This window comes from Heloderma suspectum, chromosome Z (genome assembly GCF_057233095.1).
Source record: "Heloderma suspectum isolate Gila_16-S chromosome Z, 16-S_ref, whole genome shotgun sequence".
Lineage (NCBI taxonomy): Eukaryota > Metazoa > Chordata > Lepidosauria > Squamata > Helodermatidae > Heloderma > Heloderma suspectum.
This window is the reverse complement of record NC_139476.1, coordinates 6,262,717-6,284,545: the sequence shown is the minus strand read 5'-3', so window position 1 is coordinate 6,284,545 and position 21,829 is coordinate 6,262,717. Positions and strand designations below refer to the sequence as shown.

The 21,829-nt window shown below is 46.8% G+C and overlaps 2 protein-coding genes across 6 annotated transcripts in view; both read left to right on the top strand.

The window, feature by feature from the left end:
* The window catches only part of ACSBG2 (acyl-CoA synthetase bubblegum family member 2), a 42,968-nt gene extending 33,792 nt beyond the window's left edge, over positions 1-9,176 (top strand). For 2 of the 4 annotated variants that reach the window (XM_084826254.1, XM_084826253.1), the window contains exons 11-15: positions 1,755-1,988; positions 2,633-2,850; positions 3,472-3,611; positions 4,629-4,875; positions 7,219-9,176. In XM_084826254.1, the coding sequence (XP_084682380.1) occupies positions 1,755-1,988; positions 2,633-2,850; positions 3,472-3,611; positions 4,629-4,875; positions 7,219-7,310 (931 nt within the window). In that variant the 3' untranslated portion in view covers positions 7,311-9,176. The remainder of the gene's footprint in view (positions 1-1,754; positions 1,989-2,632; positions 2,851-3,471; positions 3,612-4,628; positions 4,876-7,218) is intronic. The other 2 variants (XM_084826252.1, XM_084826251.1) reach the window with 1 other exon arrangement.
* A 6,695-nt stretch (positions 9,177-15,871) lies between these two features.
* The window catches only part of RFX2 (regulatory factor X2), a 58,769-nt gene continuing 52,811 nt past the window's right edge, over positions 15,872-21,829 (top strand). Inside the window, exon 1 of one of the 2 annotated variants that reach the window (XM_084826337.1) lies at positions 15,872-16,060. The gene's annotated coding sequence lies outside the window, so the exon portion shown is untranslated. The remainder of the gene's footprint in view (positions 16,061-21,829) is intronic. The other variant, XM_084826338.1, reaches the window with a different exon arrangement.

Below are 21,829 nucleotides of genomic sequence, written 5' to 3'. Positions count from 1 at the left end.
TGGCCATTGGCTTGCTGGGAATTATGGGAATTGCGGTCCAGCACTTCTGGAAGGCTACCAGGTTGTAGAAAGCTGTTCTATAGCATCTCTTAGATAGTATCTGTAGGCATCAAAGATCTTGTGGGCATTTTTCATAATCTAGAAAAGGACTGTGTTGAAGCCTCAGTTCTTTGGGTTTTTCCCAGGATGGCTCACTACAATATACTTTTCCACATATTGATATCATCGGAGTTTTGCGGCACCTTAAAAGGCTATCAAATTTATTATGGCATGAGCCAACCGCTCCCACTCTTCAAATGTGTGCTGGACTGCAGCTCCCATCATCCTAGGCCTGGCATTTGGCCATTCTAGCTGGGGATGGTGGGAGTTGGGGTTGGAGAAGGTTGCTGTAGCAGTTGGTGGCTTAGTGTTAGTCCAGGACCGGGTAGATCCAGGTTCAAATCCTCACTCAGTCTCTTTCAGCCTGACCTTCCTCACAGGGTTGTGAGGAAAAGCAAGAGAGTGAGGAGAAGAACCATGTATCCTGCCTTGTGTTGCCTGGGAGAGCACGTGCAAATCGAATTAACAATAAACATGCATGCTACACTTCGTTCTGATCTCTCTCGGTTCGACAGTGATCTTGTGTTGTAGAATGACAGACTGCGGGCGGGTTAAATGGAAAGGCGGCCTCCTTCCTGGCTACGCCTTTCAGGTTTCTGCGGCACTCCTGTGCCTTCGAAGCGGTGCACATTTTTGGTAATCCTTGACAACTGTCCTGTGAGGTAGGCCAGCCTTAATATTATCCCCAGATTGCAAATGGGGTGTTAAAAGCCAAAAGGACCCTAAGGCTGCCTTCTTGACCTCTTAGCACGCCGACTGCAGTGAGGCCGCTAGTGAATGGGAAAGTACGGATTTTGCTAAATCCATCCTGTCTGTGTTTCACAGATTGTCAGGCGTCTTTTGTTCCATCATCTGTTCTTTGATGGAAATGGATTTTTTAAGGGATGTACGAGAATTCTGCTCCGCTTCTACAAGTGCGCAGTACCATAACTGCGCATTTGCGCAAAATCCCCCCAATACTGGGAAAAAAACAGTCCTTGGAATCCATATGAGTTGGAAAAAGCCAGTCCACTGCAAAATCCACAGGATGGATTCAGAGAAATCCAAACTCATTTAAATCCATTGCGGATTCCTCTACCATCTCTACCAGTGAAGGGGCAGGAAGGGGGACCCATCCCCAAGAGCTTGTGCAAATATGACTACCAAACAGGCTCTACCTCTGAGCTATATTTCTTCCACGAATGATAAAGTAAGGTTCTAGTTTTCATAGTGCTGAATAAAGGGCTGATTTTAAACAGGAGCATCAGCACTTGCGTTATACAGAATCAGAGCCTTGGTACATTAAGGGTCCAACTCTGTCTACATCAGGGGTGGGTGGAAAGTAGATCTCCAGATGTTTTGGACTTCCGCTCCCAGAATGGTCAGGAATGCTGGCAGTTGGGGTCCAAAACATCTGGAGATCTATCTTGCACCCATCCCTGGTCTACATGGACTGGGAGCGGCTCTCCAGGACCTTATACGGAAAAGGATCTTTCTGAGCCTTTCTTGGAGATGCTGGGGATCGAACCTGGGACCTTCTGTGTGCCAAGCCAGGGTTTTGCCTCCAACCGGTGGTCCTTCCCTCATGGTAAGAGCTCCACAGACCCTTGGAAACCTTGTTCGCTGCATGAGGTTCACCCTGCTGCCTCCAACGTCTGTCCCTCCCATCTCTGCAGGGCCACCGATCTCCCGCTGAACTACCGCCTGGCCAGGACACTCGTATATAAGAAGGTGCGGAAGGCACTGGGCTTGGACCGCTGCACGAAATGCTACACAGGGGCTGCCCCGATCACGAAGGACACCTTGGAGTATTTCCTCAGCCTTGACATCCCAATCTATGAACTGTACGGCATGAGTGAAAGCACGGGGCCTCATACGGTTTCTCATTTGAATTCATACCGGTTGACAAGGTAGGGAGAGAGGGGTTTGTGCACGATGCCGTGTTTCCATCTGACTTTGTACTATGCGTGAAATCTCAGCATCCAAATACTCATTCTTTGCATCAAGTTTCTAGTCCTTAAGCAGCAACACCCGATCTCAAATGGCCAGGTTGAGGCAAAGGCAGGTTTCCTGGAGGGCTCCCAACATTTTAATTAATCCAGTTCTATTAAATACGCCTTGTAGAAAAAATAACACAAGCAGGACAAAAACAGTCGAAGTGTAAATGGGGCAACAGGTGTTTTCCCCCCAAAGTGGCATATTTATCAGCTATGCTGCAAAACCATGTAATGCTTTTCTGTAGTTAATAAATTCTCTAGACTCAGATAGAGAGAAATTAATCTACTTTGGTTTTATTTAAATGTTGTTCTACGTTTGTGGAGGGGAATGGGAGAAATCACCTCACAGGACAGAGTCCAGGCTTTTTATAGGACCCAGAGGGTGTGACAAAAGAGGTGAAAAACAGCTTTCCCATCGGTGTTGGCTGGGGATGATGGAAGTCTCAACCCATTTGGAGGGTACCAAGGGGTGGGGGGGGCTAGTGTTAAAAAAAAGGGGGGGGAAGCAAACTTGTCCAACCCAGCTGCTCATGCCTTGCTTCACTGTCTTCTCCCAGTTGTGGAAAAGAGATCACAGGCTGTAAGACCATGCTCTTTAAACCGGACAAGGAAGGCATCGGGGAGGTTTGCTTTGCAGGACGCCATGTCTTCATGGGCTACCTGAATATGGAAGACAAAACCAAAGAGGCGATTGATGAAGAGGGCTGGCTGCATTCTGGTGACCTGGGGAAGCATGATGTGGATGGCTTTCTTTACATTACAGGGAGAATCAAAGGTAAATCCAATCCCCTTTTTCCATTGTCCTCAGAAGGACCAAAATACTTGTGAGGTTACATTTCGCCTTCAGAGCTGGGTCTGCTACATGGCATAGAATTTGGCAGCTGCATTTTGTGCTCCCAGAACTTTATTTTTTAGTACTCAAGGTTTACCTAGACATACAAAAACACCTTCTTGTACTGGGGTGATGCCATTTTAGCTACATAATGATTGGCACACACCTCTGTATGCTGTTATCAATAGGGTGTGTCTGTGTGTGTATTGAATACTCTGTTAGTCTTTCTATCTTATTATATCTGGATACATATATATATATATAGATATATAGATATATAGATATGGAGGGAGATATTTATTGGGTGCTTGGTGGTCCTCAGTGTTGACTGAAGCTGAGGGGGGGGGGCGGGTTGCGTATACTGCCCCACCCCCAAAACCAACCTGCAACAGACCGACGTATGGACCAGTTTGTGAATCCATCTCCAACCTTACAGACGTGTTGATCCAGAATAAATCAAAGTGTTTGATCCCCTCCCACCAAAGTCGGGAGCCCTTGGCGTGGCTCATCCAGACAGGGTGTCTGCGATCCTGATGGGCATGGGCCATGCTGTCTCTCTTCCAGAGCTGATAATCACCGCGGGTGGAGAAAACATCCCTCCGGTCCCGATCGAGGATGCCATCAAAGAAGCTGTTCCCTTCCTGAGCAACGTCATGTTGGTGGGTGACAAGGCCAAATTCCTCGGAATGCTCATGACTCTGAAGGTATGTCCCCGTTCCTTCTCTTGCTGCCCCCTTCCCCAGGCATTTATTTTATTGTTGGGTGCTCCTTCCCTTCCTCACCCCACCGCACCCCAAGATCTAGTGTGGTTGGAGCAACAATTCCCCAACTATACCTTGAAAAACCTTAAGACTGGGGCGGGGAATATTTTTTTCTCCTCTGTCAAAAGGCTGTTTGGGGATAATCTTTCCGGGGGCAGGGGGGATACTTTCAGTAGTCAAGGCTAAAGCCAGTGGCAGATGGCCTCAGAGCTGAAAGTGGGCAGGCCATCCTCTTTCTTTCTTTCTTTCTTTCTTTCTTTCTTTCTTTCTTTCTTTCTCCTCTTCTCTTTTTCTCCTCTGTCTCTTTTCATCTTTTCTCTGTTTCTCTATCTCTTTTTTCTGTCTTTCTATGCATCTTTTTCTCTTTTCTTTTTCTTTTTCTTTCTCTTTTTTGTTTGTTTCTCTTTTTTTCTGTCTCTGTCTCTATCTCTGTTCCTTTTTCTTTTTTCCTTCTCTGTATCTTTCTCTCTCACTTTCTTTTTCTTTCTCTCCCTCTCTCTTTCTCTGTCTTCCTCTCCCCTTTTCTTTCTCTTCTTTCTTTCTTTCTTTCTCTCTCTCTCTCTCTCTCTCTCTCTCCCCCCCCCCTTTCTTTCCTTCACTGCGAAGCATGCAGCTGGGAAAGGGACACCTCGCTCTTGCTACGGGTCTGACCTAACTGCTGCAGAGGGCTTTTGAGATTGGGCTGAGGACCACATGAAATCAGGCCTAGGAAGGCAGGGTGGGAGGCATAGATGCCGGCTGCCTGCCCTTGCCAGCAGAAGCCACCGCGTGTATCCCACTCTTCATGCTGCTTGGTAAGCGTGGAGAGGCATCGTGTCACATTGATCTCCCACTCCTTGCCATGTGCAAAAATAGGTGGCAGCCGCCACCACCTCTTACGGGGCAATCAGGGTATTTGTGTGAGATGACGGTGGGTCGCTTGAGGCAGCCCCCGTCACATGCCAATTCTGTGCCTTCCAGTGCAAAGTGGACATGGAGACAGGCGAGCCGGAGGACGAGCTCACCTCCGAAGTCATTGAGTTCTTTCAGAAGCTGGGCTCTAAAGCCACCAAAGTCTCCGATGTCATGAACAGCAAAGACCAAGCCGTGTATGCTGCCATCCAGAAAGGGGTCACCTCGGTCAATGAACAGGCGACCTCGAACGCACAGAAGATCCAGAAATGGGTCCTCCTGGACAAGGATTTCTCCATCGTGGGTGGAGAACTGGGTGAGTGGCTGAGGCAGGCGCCTGGGTTCTGTGCAGCTGGTGCTACCTGCAAGGCGGGGGGGGTGGAATTAATGGCCCCAGGGGCATTGCTAGGCATTTAAAGGGGCCCGGGCTCATTCGCTATTCTGTACTCACGTATGCAAATTCAGAAATAATTGCTAGGATTTATTTTAATTTATCAGGATGCAAAGCCAGTTCATTCCTCTTCCAGATCCTCTCAAATCAAACAAATTCTTCAGTGAATTTGCACCTTGACGCAGATCATCCCAAACCAATGGAAAACAGTTCTCTGCCCCGCCCCCCGGCTTAATTGCCATGCAGGGGAAGATTTGCAGGGGGGAAGAGCTAACTCTTCCCTCCTCAGTTGCAATCCCCTTTGAAACTTGCCCTCTGCATGGCTACTTGGCTAAGAGAAAAAATTTATTTATTTATTTATTTCATTTCATTTCTATACCGCCCAATAGCCGAAGCTCTCTTCCATGGCACCAAAAACCTTCCATGGGCACCAAGGGACACTCAGGGTTCTGGTGAATACATCAGGGCCCTGTGAAATGGACTCAGGGCTCCTACCCCGTAGGCCCAGGCCTCACAATGCCCCTGTGTGCACTCCAAGGCAAGGAACAGCAAAGTTGCAAGGAGGGAAGGCACTGGCTGAACAGGGCGTGCCACAAGTCCGAGGGCAGGTACTTTTAGCAGGGAATCCCTCTTGCCGAGAATCTTAGCTTTTTTTGCATTTTCCCCCAAAGAGGCAAGTTTCTAGCCCTCATCGAGGAGATGTATTATGCTGGTGCTAACATTCAAAGCCCTTAATGGCTTGAGGCCAGCTTATCTGAAGGATCGCCTTCTCCCATATGTGCCTGCCTGGGCCTTAAGATCATCCTCAGGGGTCCTTCTCCAAGAGCTCCCACCACAGGAAGTGAGGCGGGTGGCTACCAGGAAGAGGGACTTTTCTGCTGTGGCACCCTGGCTGTGGAATGAGCTCCCTAGTGAGGTTCACCTGACTCCTACATTGTATTCCTTCTGGCGCCAAGTGAAGACCTTTTTGTTCTCTCCCAGGCGTTTTAGCTGCCTAGTCTTTTCGTTTTGGTGTTTTAAAACTGTATTTCAAATGTCTGCATTGCTGCTAGGTTTTACTGTGGTTGTACTTTTATAGTGTCGTTTTAAGCTTTCATATTCTATATTTTATGCTGCACTTCGTGGTTTTAATTTTTGTGAACTGCCTGAAGAGCTTCAGCTATTGAGTGGTATAGAAATGAAATAAATAAATATAGGCTATGCCTGCTGAACATCTCAGAAACCAGAGGGGCAGCTGGGTAAGATCTCCAGGAGCTGAGGGCCCCTCTTTCCTCAAAGAGTAGCAACTACCTAAACCACAACAGTGCATATCTGCCCAATCCAATTGCGAATGGCTGTAAGGCATAGCTGTAGCTTTCCAAAAAGGGGAAAAAGTTTCTTCAGCCGTTTTGGTGCACACTGAGAAATGCTGGAAAGCCGCCTTTATACCAAGTCACATCCTTAGTCCATTGGTCCTGGTACTGTCTACAGTGAGTTGCAGTGGCTTTCTGGGATTTTGAGCCGAGAAAGGTCTTGTCCTATCACCTGCTACGTGACCTTTTTAACTCAAGGTGCCTGGGATTGAACCTGAGGCATTCTGGCTCTACTGCTGAGCTGCCATTCATTTATTACATTTCTGTACCACCCAACAGCCAAAAATCTCTAGGTGGTTCGCAAAAATTAAATCCCTAAAATACAACCTGATAAAATATAATACAAAACCTTTAACATGCAGCTTTTAAAGAAAAACAACACTGTGAAAGAGCTAAGAACAGTTAACAATAAAGTACCAAGCCCTGATAAAACATCAACACTTTAAAAAGTCCCATCAGGTGCTGTCAAATGCCTTGGGAGTAAGTCTAACCTGACACAGAAAAGATGACAATGGTGGTGCCAGGTGGAGCATTTCCACAACTGGGGGGTCACCACTGAAAAGGCCCTGTCCCTTGTTCCATCCTTTAAATGGCCTGTGGAGGTGCTACTCTGATGCCACGTGTAGTGTATGTTCATACCGGGAGAGGCTTTCTGTGAGATACTGCGGTCCTGAGCCGTGTAAGACTTTATTGGTCAAAACCAGCACCTTGAGTTAGGCTTGGAAACAAACATACAGGCATCCAGTGCAAGTGGGCCAGAACCGGTCTTACATGCTCAGACCTTCTGATCCCTGCATTTTGCGCAAGCTTCAAGGGTGGCCCCATGTTGAGTGCGTTGCAGTAATCTAACTTGGGAATTCCACCTCTCATCAGACAACCTGACATTCTGTCTCTGCCTTTTTTTGTTTTATTCTAGGCCCCACAATGAAACTAAAGAGACCTGTGGTAGCCAAGATGTACAAAGAGCAGATAGACCAGCTTTACACAGAAACGCCGATCATCAAATAACCACGAAACCAACACGCAAATCCGGCCTGCCTCTCTTAGAAGTCCAGTCTTCGCTCTTCTCTGCTGTCTTTTGTAAATGCGACCCTGTTTTTGCATGGATTCTCTTGTCCAAAGAGAAACATCTCTTTTTTTGCCTCAGTAAACGAGGTTTCAATAAAGGCAGCTCCCTGAACTCAGCTGTCCTTTTTTCTCTCCACCCCCACCCCTGCGTGTTTCGGTTGCGAAACCGTGGCAGCTTTAATTGCATTCTGTCTGCATCTCTCTCGGGCTGGTTTCGGATAAGCTGTCAGGAACGGCTGTTGTGATGGTGCAAATCAGCAGACGCTTGTTGTTTTGGTAGTTGGAGATGGCTGCAAGAATATCTCGCCTTTGTCGCCAAAGCTTGTATCCTTTTACCCTCCCTCCCTGAACCTTCCGAAATGAATGTACTGAGAACTTCATTCCATAACTACTTAAGAGACCACACACTTCTCCCTCCGTGTCACAGGATGCTGTTCTAGCAGACCACATGAGGATGTTGCCCATGTACTGAAATGTTTTGTGAATTCAGCTTCCTTTTGTCTGTGTGGTGTTGTGGCCTATTGTTGTAGCCTTTTTATGGGACACTTCTCCCTCTCCCACCCACCCCACTCAAAGCAATCCACAGATGACTGCCGTCAACTTTGCACATGCTGTGGAACACCCTTTGATAAAAGGAAATCCAGCACAGTCACCAATCTCTTTTCTGTCGTTTTTTGCGGGGCGGGGGGTGTTCGGGTGTCTGCTTAACACAAAATGAGACTCAACTTTGGGTGTGTATAGCTTTTTGAAGGGTCATAAACGGCTCCTTGATCAACAAATTTTTCTCTTGCACCTGATGGTGTAAGCCCGGTCACCCTGGTAATTCTGACAGCTCCTGGACCACGAAGTCCACATCGGAAGAAGTCTTTGGAGGCCTGTAGCATTTCCACCCCTCCCCTCTGGGAAACGGAAGCATCAGACATGCTCCCCAGGAAGGAGATCAAAGGGGCAGCTTAATCTAAAGTTATGTATGCTGATGGTACAAGCATCTTCAGAACATGGGCAAACGTCCTGGAAGCTATCTACAGCTGTTATTTTTGCCTGCAGCTGTGTTGTAAATGCAAGACCTACCTCCAGTTAAATCTTCAGGGAGATGCTAGGTTTGTTCCCCTGATTTCTCCCCCTGCCTCACTATTTATATGAACCCACCCCTATTTATATGAATCTACAGCAATTGCTACCGGCATGTAAAAAAAACCCCAAACGTTGAGCTGTCCAAAGAGATGCAGAATGTGCTTTGGTGCACCATTTGAGCTGAAAAGTTATTCGCGTGGATGATTTTGACACTGACCTGGTTTGCACATAATGGCAACCCTGAATATGGGTTGTTGCTGAATCATGGATTATTGTTACATGTGAACCCTGCATTATGGTTTAACTATGGGTTGTTTACCATGAACAACCCAGGAAGAGAACCCATGCTTTTTTGTTGGGTTGTGAACTCTGGGTTGTTTATGGTTAACAACCCACAGTTAAACCATCTTGCAGGGTTCGTGTGTTGAATCGGGGTTGTCGTTACAACAACCCATACTCCTGGTTGTTATGTGCAAACCAGATTTCTGTGTGTTTCGGAGGAAGCTGCATCATGTTGAGTATGGGTGGAGATGTTGGTGGGCAAACTGGAATGTAACCGTACTGGATCCTTGGTGGTTGTGGATGCAATAAAATCATGGAAGAATAATTATTGAGGTTTAATCTTGGTGTGTTTTTTTAAGGCCCTAAAAGGCACAGTCAATATGGGACAAAGTTAATGCGCTCCTATTCTGCTTTGCTGGAAAGAGCGTTAAATAAATGTCTGAACAGTTCACTGTGTCTGTTTTTTCTTTCCCCCTCCCTGTCGTTTTGAAAATCACTTGTTCTTAGTTGCAGTACTGCTCTTATATTCAGAAGTTCAAGTTAACATGAAATTCAGTGGGATTTAGCCCTAAGTAAGGTTGCAATCCTGTACCCTTCTTTTTGTTCAGAAGTAAGTCCATTGGACTCGGTAAGAATATACTTCTTGGCTAAATATGCACAGGTTCTGAGTGCACATTACGCACGCAATCCAAGATTTACATTTTTACATGTATTCCAGTAAAGAGGTCTACATGATATAAATCATGTTAAGTGTGCTTTCATTTCTCCCCCTCAAATATTTCAGGTCAAATACTTGTGGTGTATTGGGACAAATCATTTACAGGGAGTGCTTTATTTTTAGCTTTGTTTCCTAAATACAAGTCAAATAAATATGCTAAATTAGATAATTCTATAAGCCCTCAAGAAATTTTCAGTTTGCATTGGAAAATTTTCTCATGCCATAGAATCTAGGGCATCAGAAAATGTTCCATTGCAAACTGAAATTTCCTGATGTGAATTACCATATGGAAATTAGCCTAATTTGCACTGGAAATTATTCCACAAAACCCACATCACTGAATGTTGTTGAGGTTAAAGAAAATAGGGATGTACATTTGAGCAAAATTTTAGTTTTAGGGTGCAACAGCCATCATGACTGTTCTTATTTAACACTTAGGATCGCACCTTAACAGTGCAATCCTATGCATGTTTAGACAGAAAAAAATCCGAGTGTCGAGTCATATTTTAAATCCACCATCTCGCCTTGCGACGGCGAGTTCTGCAAGTTAACTGCATTGGGATGGAGAACTTTCTATTTGTTTGTGTGTTTATAGATTTGATGTATAAGTTGCCCTAGAGCTGAAGCATTCTGGGGAGTGTATATAATAAAAGCAACAATAATAAAACAGTTTTAAAAAATATTGTTTTAAAAGCAACAAAAATCTAGCATTTAAAAGATCAGTAACTGAGCAGGCAAGACCACAGAGCAGATAGGTTTAATGCTGCACTTTAAAACCATCTAAAAAAGCAAGCAAGCAACAGTTTAACATGGACATTGTCTGGAGCTGAAAATTCCACAATTTGGGAGGCCACCACAGAAAAGGCCTGCATTTCTCTTTGGAAAGAAGCTCCATATGTTGGCTCAGAAAGCTTCTACGTGAGGGGTGGGCAACTTTCAGCTCTCCAGATGTTTAGGCCTACAACTACTATCAGCTCTACCCAGTATAGTCAAGGGTGAGAGATTATGGGAACTGTAGGCCAAAACATCTGGAGGACTGTTGGATTCATTTGTACTCCATTCCCTCTTCAAATGGGGTTCTATGGGCGCAGTGTCCTTATAAGTGGACAAGGGAACAGGCATTGAAAACAACCGATACTATTTTAGTAATTTTAGTTCTCTTACCGCTATAGCTTACAGTATAAGCTGAGGATAAATTGGGGGAGTGTCTTTGGATGGCACCTGATTTGGATAAGGCCCATATTTCTAAGCAAAAATGTTGCAGCTACTTATATGCAAACTGCTTTGAGATTTTATTATATTTATTATATTATATTATATTATATTATATTATATTAGGGCCGTGGTGGCTTAGTGGTTAAGACGCTGAACTGCAGACTGGAAGGTTGGCAGGACAGCAGTTTGAGACCCGAGTGCTGCGTGACGGAGTGAGCTCCCGTCTTCAGTCCCAGCTTCTGCCAACCTAGCAGTTCAAACGCAAGAAATTGCAAGTAGATAAAGAGGCACCGCCTCGGTGGGAAAGGTAACAGCGTTCCGTGCACCTCGGTGTTCAGTCATGCCGGCCACATGGCCACGGAAGTGTCTTCAGACAGCGCTGGCTCTTCGGCTTAGAAATGGAGATGAGCACCACACCCTAGAGTTGGACACGACTGGTTGGGGACACCTTTACCTTTTATATTATATTATATTATATTATATTTTTTGTATGTCTAATCCACCCAATAACTAATGTTCTCTGGGAGGATTCCAAACAGTTTAAAAAACCTAAAATGCCATATAACAGTTAAAAATATAAAATGTAATACAAATATTTGAAAGAATAAAATACAATATAATGCAAAACAAACAGCACAGGGACCAATAAAACAGCCACAATATCCTACAATGAGGTCACTAAAATGCCTGGGAGAAAAGAAAGGTCTGATGCTGAAAAGACAACATCTCACCAGTATTGCCAAGGGTATTACATATACTTCTTAATAATATATATGTATTAATGATAGGTAAACAGTAGACTGATAGTTTAATTTAAAAGATACCTTTAAGAAATGCTGCATCAGACCTCCCAGTGTTCATTCTCGCAATGTGCAAAAATGTATCTGTTGTGATGGCTGGCAACTGTCTGGCAACGGTCTGGCAACTTTGGCAAACTTTGGAGTCATTTGTGCAAATTCTCTTACCTGCTTTCCCCTTTTCTAACGCGGGGGCAGCGGGGGATCTCTTGACTGTTTTGTTTTATAAAGAAGGGACTGCGTAAACATAACACAGACACACACAGAGCACATAGCTAATCTAGAGCCACTGCAACGACTGCGTAACGGCAGATTCAAGTTACTAGTCCTAAAGAAGGCCTGGGTTAATGCCAGCAGATGCAGCAGTGCGTGGGATTATGCAGCATGTTTCCTGCTGTTTCCATCATTTGTTTCTGTACATGAGACACCACACGCAAGCGCGCACACACACACGCACGCAGCAGTGACTCACAGAGATGCAACAGGCACACTTCTTCTGACTAACAAAACCTTCCTTGATTGGACATTTTACAATAAAATCCTTCACCCACTTACTTGGGAGTAAGCCTCATTGAAAGTGGGACTTACTTCTGAGTAGACATGTGTAAGATTGCATTGCGAGTCAATCAGTGCAAAACAAAACACCCCTTCACTCACTTGCATGTGAACAGCGCAATAAACATTTTTGTTCTTCTAGGCAAAAGGCTCTCTGCATATGCTCAGGGGCCAGGCTTGCCCAGAGGGGGGAAAGGGGGCAGTTTCCCCCCAGCCCTCACACAGCGGGCGGGGGGAGCCCTGGGCAAGCATTATTTTAATAAAATGTGACCCATTCACATGAGCCAAGGCAAGGAGAACATTTTTTTGAATTTCAAAAAATATGTTCGGATGTGCTCAAAACGTTCCTGCTGCTCTAGAGCCTTTCTCTGGACCAAAAAGGCTTTGGACTCTGCCTGGTGCCCAGCGCCAGGCAGTGCTAGACCCCCTAATTAAGAAGGGAAGCACCACAAAAAATAGGGTCAGCTCAGCTTGTTAGCCTGAGCTGGCCAGTCAAAGAGGACCCCTTCCCTCCACAAGGGTGGGATACTTTGGGGGGTGGGGGTTGCGTAGAGGAAGGAGGCTGTCCGATTGAATGGACAGTAAATGGAGTAGATGGCTGGCTGGCCAGTCAGTGGCCAATCAGAGCTACTTGTGGGTGTGTTGAGTGGTCCAAGCCCAGCAGATTGGAGTGGGTGGTCTATAAAGCACAATATAAAGCACAATATCTGCTTTATTTCCACCTAGCCTCCTTCACGTGTAGGAAGGGCCGGGGGGAGAGAATGGCAAGCAGAGCAGACTGTTTACTTTTTCATATTTATACCGGGATGTTCATTTAAAAATCTTTACACTCTCTCTTGTGGGTGTCTGGAGAAATTTGTAGATGGTGCTGAGTTGTAAAATGCAACAAAAATCTTTGTTCCCATCTTGTTTATACCCTCTCTCTCTCTCTGCCCTCCCACACTTCCAGTGACTGGGGAAAAAAATCATTATGTGGTCTCTGCTAGAAATTGCTTTCTCTGTGTTGCTATTCTGGATAAATTGAGGTGGGGGTGGTCTGAACTGGTTTAAAATTGGGGGCTTTTTTGTTTTCCATTAAGTAATTAATTGGCCTCCATTTTGTGGTACTATTCTCAGTCTGTTTTTACCCTTTCCTTTTTTTTGGTGGTGCAAAGTAATGCCTTAGAACATATATTTCTGGCTAAATTCTTCCTGCTTTGTGTTTGCTGTTTTTAAAAATTATTATTTTAAACCCTGTGATTATGTAGGTCAAACTCAGCATTGACCTCAATTGCCTGCTGTCTCAGTTTTCCTGTGTGTGAAATGGGTTCCCGGTCTCCTCCCCTGCTTCCAGTCATTGATAAGAGGCCTCTGCCAGAAATTGCTTTCTCTGTGCTGCTGTTCCAGATAAATTGGGGTGGGGGGACTGAACTGCTTTTAAATTGGGGGTCTTTTTGTCCTCCCTTTTGCTTGCCTTAAGTAATGAACTGAGCCTTCATTTTGTGGTGCTATACAATGCTTCTCAGTCTGTTTTTTTTAAACCCGTTCCTTTCTTTTGGTGGTGGAAAGTAATGCCTTAGAACACACATTTCTGGCTAAATTCCTCCTGTTTTCTATTTTCAAAATAAAATTGTTTAAACCCTGGTCAAAATTATTGCGTTAAATCCCGTGATTATGTAACCCATACTCAGCACTGGCTTCAATTGCCTGGTGCCTCAGTTTTCCTGTATGTGAAATGGGTTCCTGCCCCCCTTTTTTCCCAAGCATTGATAAGTTGCCTTAGAACACTTATTCCTGGCTAAATTCCTCCTTTTTCTGCTTGCTGGGCCCCACTTTTTTTTTTTTTAAAGCCTGTGATTATCTATATACCAAATAAAAGGCAACTTTTCTATCATTTTTTCCTAAAAAGGTCACGCATTAGAACAGTCACCTTCCTTACTCCACTTTGGCTGGTTATGTGGCGTACCTCATAGGCCTTCTTTCAATCGTGTATTTTCACTCTGAGGTCACAATCAGTGTCATGGCTCTTGCACTCTTGCCTGTGCATAGCATTACAGTGGTACAGGGCATAGTATTTTATTTCTTGTTTTGAACAGAACTCGTGTTGTTTTGTATTAATATTCCAGGCTTCTGACAACAACAACAAAAGCGGAGGAAGCAGCTCAGAACTGCTGCTGGAATACTTCCTAGGCAGTGGTTACAATGCCTCCGAAAGCTGTGCGTGCGTAGTTCTTCGAGGAGTTGTGACTCCAGGATAGGGCTGGCTGTAAGGGGAGGGGGAAGCCATACACCTTTCTCCCAGCAGTTTTAACTAAATGAAAAATCGTTCATTTTTAACACTTTCCCACCAAAAATTTCCTTTTTGTAAGAGACAAACAACATACACTTAAACATGAAAATACTTGGCCTGGTAACGGAAGAGACGCTGCTCTCCAAACCCACTTTAACATTAGGTCTGAAATAGTTTTAATTACCTATTGAAGAAAGATTAAGGGCGCAATCCTATGCACGTTTACACAGAGAAAAGGCCTACAGCTGCTGGCTGGGGCATGCAGGGAATGGTTGGCCTTTTCTCAGGCTAAACATGCATAGGATTGTGCCCTAAACGTACTAATTAGTTATTAGGTACAAATATTTCGATATTTGTTGTTGTTGTCGTTCAGTTGTGTCCGACTCTTCGTGACCCCGTGGACCACGGCACGCCAGGCCTTCCTGTCCTGCGCTCTCTCCCGCAGCGTGTCCAAGTCCATATTCGTTGCATCGGTGATGCTATCTAGCCATCTCATCCTCTGATTTCGATATTTACCTTTTAATTATGTACATATTTGTATTTATACTATAGTTAATCGAGAAGCTGGGACTTCATTATGGGATTTTTGGTCTTGCAATTATAATTTCAGGGGCACTTGGCTTTCAAAAGAAAGGCGTTCAGAGGAATGGTGCTCTGCCCATGCTCAGGAGCTCTTTACAGGCGGAAAACACCGCACCTGCTGTTGTTCTTGCGGCACTTATGCTCAGAGGCACTTCCCCCTTTTGTTCAGCTGCGGGGGGGGGGGGGGAGAAAGGGACTCTCGGTATGCTCGGGAGCGCTTTTGCCCCCAAAGAATTGCCTCCCAGATGGGGGAAAGGGCGCTTTGCACACGTTCAGAGGCGCGTGGTCCTCTTGTTCTGGAGGGGAAGAGAGAAAGGGGCTCTGCGTATGTTCAAGGGCACTTCCTCATTTATTACTTTTCTATTCCGCCCAATAGCAGAGGCACTTTCACTCTTGCCGGGGGGGGGGGGGGAATAAGAGGGAGAGGGCCTTCTCTGTGGTGGCCCCCACTCTGTGGAACTCCCTCCCTAGGGAACTCCACCATGCCCCCTCTTTAACGAGCTTCCGTCATGCATTAAAAACGTGGTTGTTCAGGCAGGCATTCGGGGTGGGTTAGGGTATTTTAGAAAATGTTCTTATTGTAGAATGTTATTGTTTTAAACTGTTTTATTATATGTTGTACATCGCCCAGAGTGGCTGGGTGACCAGGCAGATGGGCGATTGATAAATTTAATAAATAAATAAATAAATAAAATAAGGAACGGCGCTCTGCACGTGCCCGGGGGCACTTTGGTCCTCTTGTGCTGTGGGAGGGGGAGAGGAAAGGCGTTCTGCGTACGCCCAGGGGCACTTTCGCTCTCGAAGAAAGACTTCCCGGGGGGGGGGGGAAGAGTGGGAACGGCGCTCTGCACGCGCTCAGAGGCGCTCAGCCTGAGGCGAGCGGCGGCGACTCCCCGCGCCAACCCGCGCGCCAACGGCCAGCCCCGCCCCTCCCCTCAGGCGCACGCCATTGGCTGCCGGCTTCCTGGGGACGCTGCCCAATCAGCGCGCGGCGCAGCCCCGCCCCGCCCGCGGGAGGGGAGGCGCGTGACGTCACGCGGGAGGCTAGCAACAGTTGCCCCGAAACCCCGCGCGAGGAGGCGCCATAGTGACCGTAGCCCTGGAGACGGTTCCTTGCCAACGGGAGCCGCTGCTGCCGCCCGAGCCCAGCGCAGCCCGGAGGAGGCCAGCCCGGCGGGGCCGGCGCCGGGGAGGGCAGGTAAGCCGGGGCGCCCCGTCTCCCCGGAGTCACTCCGCTTCCGGACGCGGAGTCACTCCGGATTAGCACCCCCCAACCGCCACTCTAGGAGGGGAGCCGGGGCGACGCCGGGGCGCAGGACCCCAGCGGGAGGGGCGGGGAGGGGAGAGGAAGCCGCGGGGGGGGGGGCCGCGAGAACTCGGAGCGAATCCGGACTGAGGTCGGAGTAGCGGCCCAGACCGGCTGAGGATTTCGGGGAAGAGAAGAAGGAGTTTTGTTTTCGTTTTTCGGGAAGCGAGAGAAGCGCGTGTGCGGCTGTTGTGGGGGGAAGGAGGGCCCGCTCTGGAGGTGGGAGGTCATAATCCGCAGTGACTCCGGATTGTAGCCGGGAACGGAGAACCAGGTGTGCGATGGGACTTGGCGTGCGCGGGGGCGGGGGGAGGAAGAGTTTTTAGAGGGCACCGGATTGGCTCCGGCTTGAAGGAGGGAGGGCAGTGACTTTGCAGGGGGAGTGAGAGGGAATTCGGAGTGACACTTGGTGGTGGCGAGAAGGTGCCATGCTTGGAAAAGGGGGCAGCAGAAAGAGAGACAGAGAGGGCTTGGAGTGGCTCCGGACTGATGGAGGAGAAGGGGTGATTTGGGAGCAGAATTGGAAGCGACTCCCGATCCCGGCTCAGGAGCAGCGACTGCAAGTTGGGCTGCGGAAGGAGCCAAAGGATGCTCTGAATCGGGGCAATTAGAAGTTTACCTGGAGCAATTCTGGTAGGGGGGCTGGGGCTGGAGGTGTATGACCTGGAGAGCAGATGGACACACACACAACATCCAGAGTCAGCAAGCGTCACTCGAACCCGCTCCTGGTTCCCACGGGTCCTTCTCAGCGACGTTGGAGCCTCCGGACAACCGCAGCAGGCTAGCTGTCAAAATCTCCACCCTCGGGAGGGTTTCCTGCGCTTGGACGGGGGTGGGTGTTTATGTTCCCCACTTCCCGCCTCCGTCCGTCATTTCCCATCCTTCTCAGTGCTAGCAACAGGCTGCCTAAAAATTTTTTTCCATGGCGGGCAAGGTAACTCCATGGACAGCCGTTACCAAACTCGGATGCAATTTCTATTTTCCACCTTGGGATTGACTGGCACCCGGTTCTCAACAAACGGCATCCGTCTGTTGTTCGTTTATTTATTATATATTCCACTTTCCAGGTCGACCACCTCCCAAAGCACTTTACAGAACGGGGAAAAAGATTTTGCAGCTGATGCTGTAAAACAAAAAAGTTGGGTTCTTTTAACTTCCTTCTTTCGCACTTCAGACTTTGCTTGCATTCTCCAAGACACACTGAAAGTGCAATGCTGTGCCTATATACTCTGAAGTAAGCCCTGCTGTGTTCAGTGGGGTTTGCTCCTGTGTAAGTGTGCGTGACTCCAGCCTCGATCCTCCAGGAAACTTTCCGCTGATTTATGTATAAATCTAACCTTGCAAGGTGCCGCATAACATCTCCTAACCTTGCAAGGAGGGGTGAGGGTTGGATTGCCGATTGAGCAAGAGCTTCGACCTGATCCACCTGATCCGTGTCTGTGAGTCTGTGTTTTATTTATGGATGTAAAGTCGATGGTCACCGCACCTAAAAAAAGATACTGTAGAGCTGGAAAAAGTGCAGAAAAGGGCAACTAAAATGATCAAGGGGCTGGAGCATCTCCCCTATGAAAGAAGGTTACAACAGCTGGGGCTGTTTAGCTTAGAAAAAAGGCAAGTGAGGGGAGTCGTGATAGAGGAGTACAAAATTATGCATGGTGTGGAGAATGCAGACAGGGAGACATTTTTCTCTCTCTCTTATAATACTAGAACCCAGTAGGGTCATCCTGTGAAGCTGATTGGTGGGAGATTCAGGACAGATAAAAGGAAGGACCGCATAGTTAAACTATGGAATTTGCTACCAGAAGGCATAGTGATGGCCACACTTTAGATGCTTTAAAAAGGGATTGGACAAATTCATGGAGGAGAAGGCTATCAATGGCTACTACCCCTGATGGCTCTGTGCTACCGCTAGTATCAGAGGCTGTGAGCCTATGTGCACCAGTTGCTGGGGAACATGGGTGGGAGGGTGCTGTTGCACTCATGTCCTGCTTGTGGGTTTCCCATTGACAGTTGTGTGAACAGAAAGCTGGACTACATGGACCCTTGGTCTGATCCAGCATGGCTCTTCCGATATTTTTATTACAATTAAAAGTCTACAAGGCGGCTAACAGTCAGTTTGGATCAGTCCTTCTCTCCCACACCCCACTTCCAGGGCTCGCAGTTCTGTTTACGTGTTTCGAATTCTTTGCAGGTCAGACCCTTGCTTCTCAAAACAGAACAACAGTTTTAATGCAAGGCAAGAGAAGACGTAGCAGAATCGGGGGTATGTTTCTAGTTAGCGTCATGGGTTTTAAACCTTTGCGGTAATAGGGTAAGGACTGGGCCGTTTCCATGGTGCTCAAATTACGCAGATATGGCTCTCGTATAAAATATCCGATTATCATTCTCCATCATCTGGGAGGGATCAGGGGTAACAATCTTTCGAAGGCTTAGGTGCCAGTGCCAAATTTCCAGGCTCGAAACCTGAAGAAATGTTTCGGTGTCCTCGACAATGGATTCAAGTTGTAAGGATTTCTCTCCCTGCCCTCTCCCAGTCTGATTTTAAGGTTTTTATTTTTCACATGCAGAATCCACTTAGTAAGACATATATGGCCTGTGTGATACATTAGGAACAGCCACTGGAATCCCAATGCTGCTGGCAGAAAAATACCCAGTCCTTTTCAAAATCGCAAACTGTAGAAGCAAAATGAATTATGCAGACTTTCTTGGCTGGTGTTAATTCCATGTCTGAATTCCAGAGTTTGAGTAGAAGCCCAATTCTCTATCCTGTGTGTGTGTGGACATTCTTTTATTGCTATTTGTAGCCCAGCAGAGCCAAATGAACTGGAGTAGCTCTTGCGTTCCCTTCTGAAGTGTTTGATTCAACATCTTGGTCTTGCTCTCCCTGTTGTCAGCGTTCCCCCAACCCCATGGCTTTTTACGAGCACCAAGCTATGCTGTGGGGTGGGCAGGATACGGATCCGCTGTGCCTCTCTTCCCATTCAGCAAAGGGTTGTTCTTGCTGAGGGCTGTTGAGATATATTTAAAACATTCCCTCCCCGCCTCTCGAGACTTCAGATGCCAGCACAGTTAAAGTCTGGCTAACATTCCTCCTGGAGCTGAATTCTGTCTGGTTGGCATGCCAGGACTTGCTTGTTTTAGTGTTTGGCCTGACTTGTGATTGCGTTTCAGATCTGTGAGATTCCTGGTTTCCTTTCTGTTTTTGTGCTGGGCTGCTCTAAACCTCTTAATTATCCAGCTATATCTTTCCATTCCTTGTCTTAGGATGGCCACGAGCCCAAATTAACATCAGTTGAACTGGCTTCCTAGATTGTTCCATGTGAAGCTTTTAAATGGGATGGGCCACTCCCTGCTTCACAAGCCTCAGCTGTGACATTGGAACAGAGCTCTTGACAAGATCTCGGCTCCTCTTATGAATGCACGGGTGTAAATGTGGCGATGCAATCTGAGCTGCTGCATAGCTCAGCTCTAAGGTCTTGCAAGCCGCACAATGCCAAATCATCTGAGCTGCAAGGGAACATCCCCATGGATTTTGCCTGTTGGCAGGTGTAGAAATGTATTCTTAGCTGGAGGGCTTCTGGACGGCCTGATCCATGGATCCGTATTGCCTTGTATGGCACACAACTGTCCAAAGTGAATAAACTGAGGTAACATCCCAACTTCATGTATATGCTGATGGGACCTAAGCTAGTGGTGAATGACCAAGAAAGAGATCTTATGGTTGTGGTGGACAGCTCGATGAAAATGTCCACCTGGACTGTGGCTGCTGTGAAAAAGGCAGATTCCATGCTGGGCTTAATTAGAAAAAGCATCGTAAATAAAACTGCCAGTATCATACTGCCCTCATACAAATCTATGGTGCAAACACACTTGGAATACTTTGTACATTTCTGGTAATCACACCTACAAAAGGATATTGTAGAGTTGGAAAAAGTGCAGAAAAGGGAGAAAAGATTCAGTGGCTAGAGCAACTCCCCTATGAGGAAAAGTTATAACGTCTGGGGGTGTTTTGCTTAGAAAAAAGGCGAGTGAGGGGAGACATGATAGAAGTGCACAAAATTAAGCCGGGTTTGGAGAAGGTGGATAGGGAGACATTTTTCTCCCTTTCTCATAATAGTAGAACTCGAGGTCATCCTATGAAGCTGATTGGTGGGAGATTCGGGACAAATAAAGGGAAGGACTTCTTCATGCAGCGTATAGTTAAACTATGGAATTCACTTCCACAAGATGTAGAGATGGCCATCGGTTTGGATAGCTTTAAAGGGAGATCGGATAAATTCCTGGAAGAGAAGGCTATCAGTGGATATTAGTGCTGATGGCTATATGCTACCCCCAGTGTCAGAAGCAGTATGCCTGTGTACACTAGTTGCTGAGGAACATGGGCAGGATGGTGCTGTTGCACTCCTGTCCTGCTTGTGGATTTCCCACTGGCCCCCGTGTGAACAGAATGCTGGACTAGATAGACCATTGCTCTGATCCAGCAGGGCTCTTCTGATGTGCTTATGAGTGCATGTTCTTTGCCCATGCACTTTGCCTCACGCTGCTCCCTCTCCCTTCTCGCCATGCCACAATCAGCCAGAAAGCCATTCCTCCCGTTTTCATCTGGACTGAGGGACGACACTTGCTAGGTCTGAGGCAAGCCCAAGGGTCGATCTAGTCCGGCATTTTGTTAGAGAAAGGCCGAAAAGTATTCTTTTGCCTTGGTGCTGCAATTGAAAGCACCGTTTTTGGCGGTTCCTGCTCTTCTGGTCTTAATCCAAACAGAGCAGGGAATAAGACATGAAACAGAATGTGGAGCGAGGTGTGTCTTTCCTTCTGAGCTGACCTAGTATATGCATGGTAGCAGGGTAGAGCTATGCATATTTGTGCATTCATTTATTTAAAGTGTTTTTGTATCCCACTCCTCAGCCAAAGAAGCTCCCAGAGCAGTTTAGATGTAGTTAGTAATACAAGGCAGTCCCTGCCTGCAGGCTTACAATTTAAAAAGACACGTCACACAAGGAAAAAGGGGTGGGGAGGGATGATGGGGGAAATGAGTGCTTACAGCAGAGTTGGTGGAATGGCCCTGCTTCCCATTTGTATGTGCCACATCTCACCTGGGGTGCTTTTGAAATGATGCCCTACATTTCTGGGTGCCCTCCAATTCTTCAGTCTTTCCTGTGGTCATGCCAGACAAAGCTCTCACCAAGCTCCCCTCGCTTCAGCAGCAAGCCCCATTCCATAGTGCGTCATGCAACATCTTATTTCTTTATTTGATTGATATTCCACCCCTTCCTCGCCAAGAGCCCAGGCCTGCTCACAACCTCCATAGAATCCAGTGTGCCCACGTAAACAATACTCGAAATCACAAAGATAAGAGTAAAATGCAATAAAACTATCAATCAAAATATGAATGTAGAACACTTGCCTGTACCCCATAAAGCCTGCACAAATAAACAGGTGTTTAAGAGGCACCACAGTGGCAACTTACTTGGGCACTATTGCACCCATGTGGGTGTGGTGAATGCTATGCTATGTTGAAACAGCTGACCCCTTCATTAAATTCTGTTTTTGTTGTTATTTATGCTTATATCCCGCCTTTTCCTCCAAGATGGTACGCATGATCCCCCTCTGCATTTGTTCTGCCTAACAACCCTGTGAGGTAAGTTAGGCTGAGAGTCC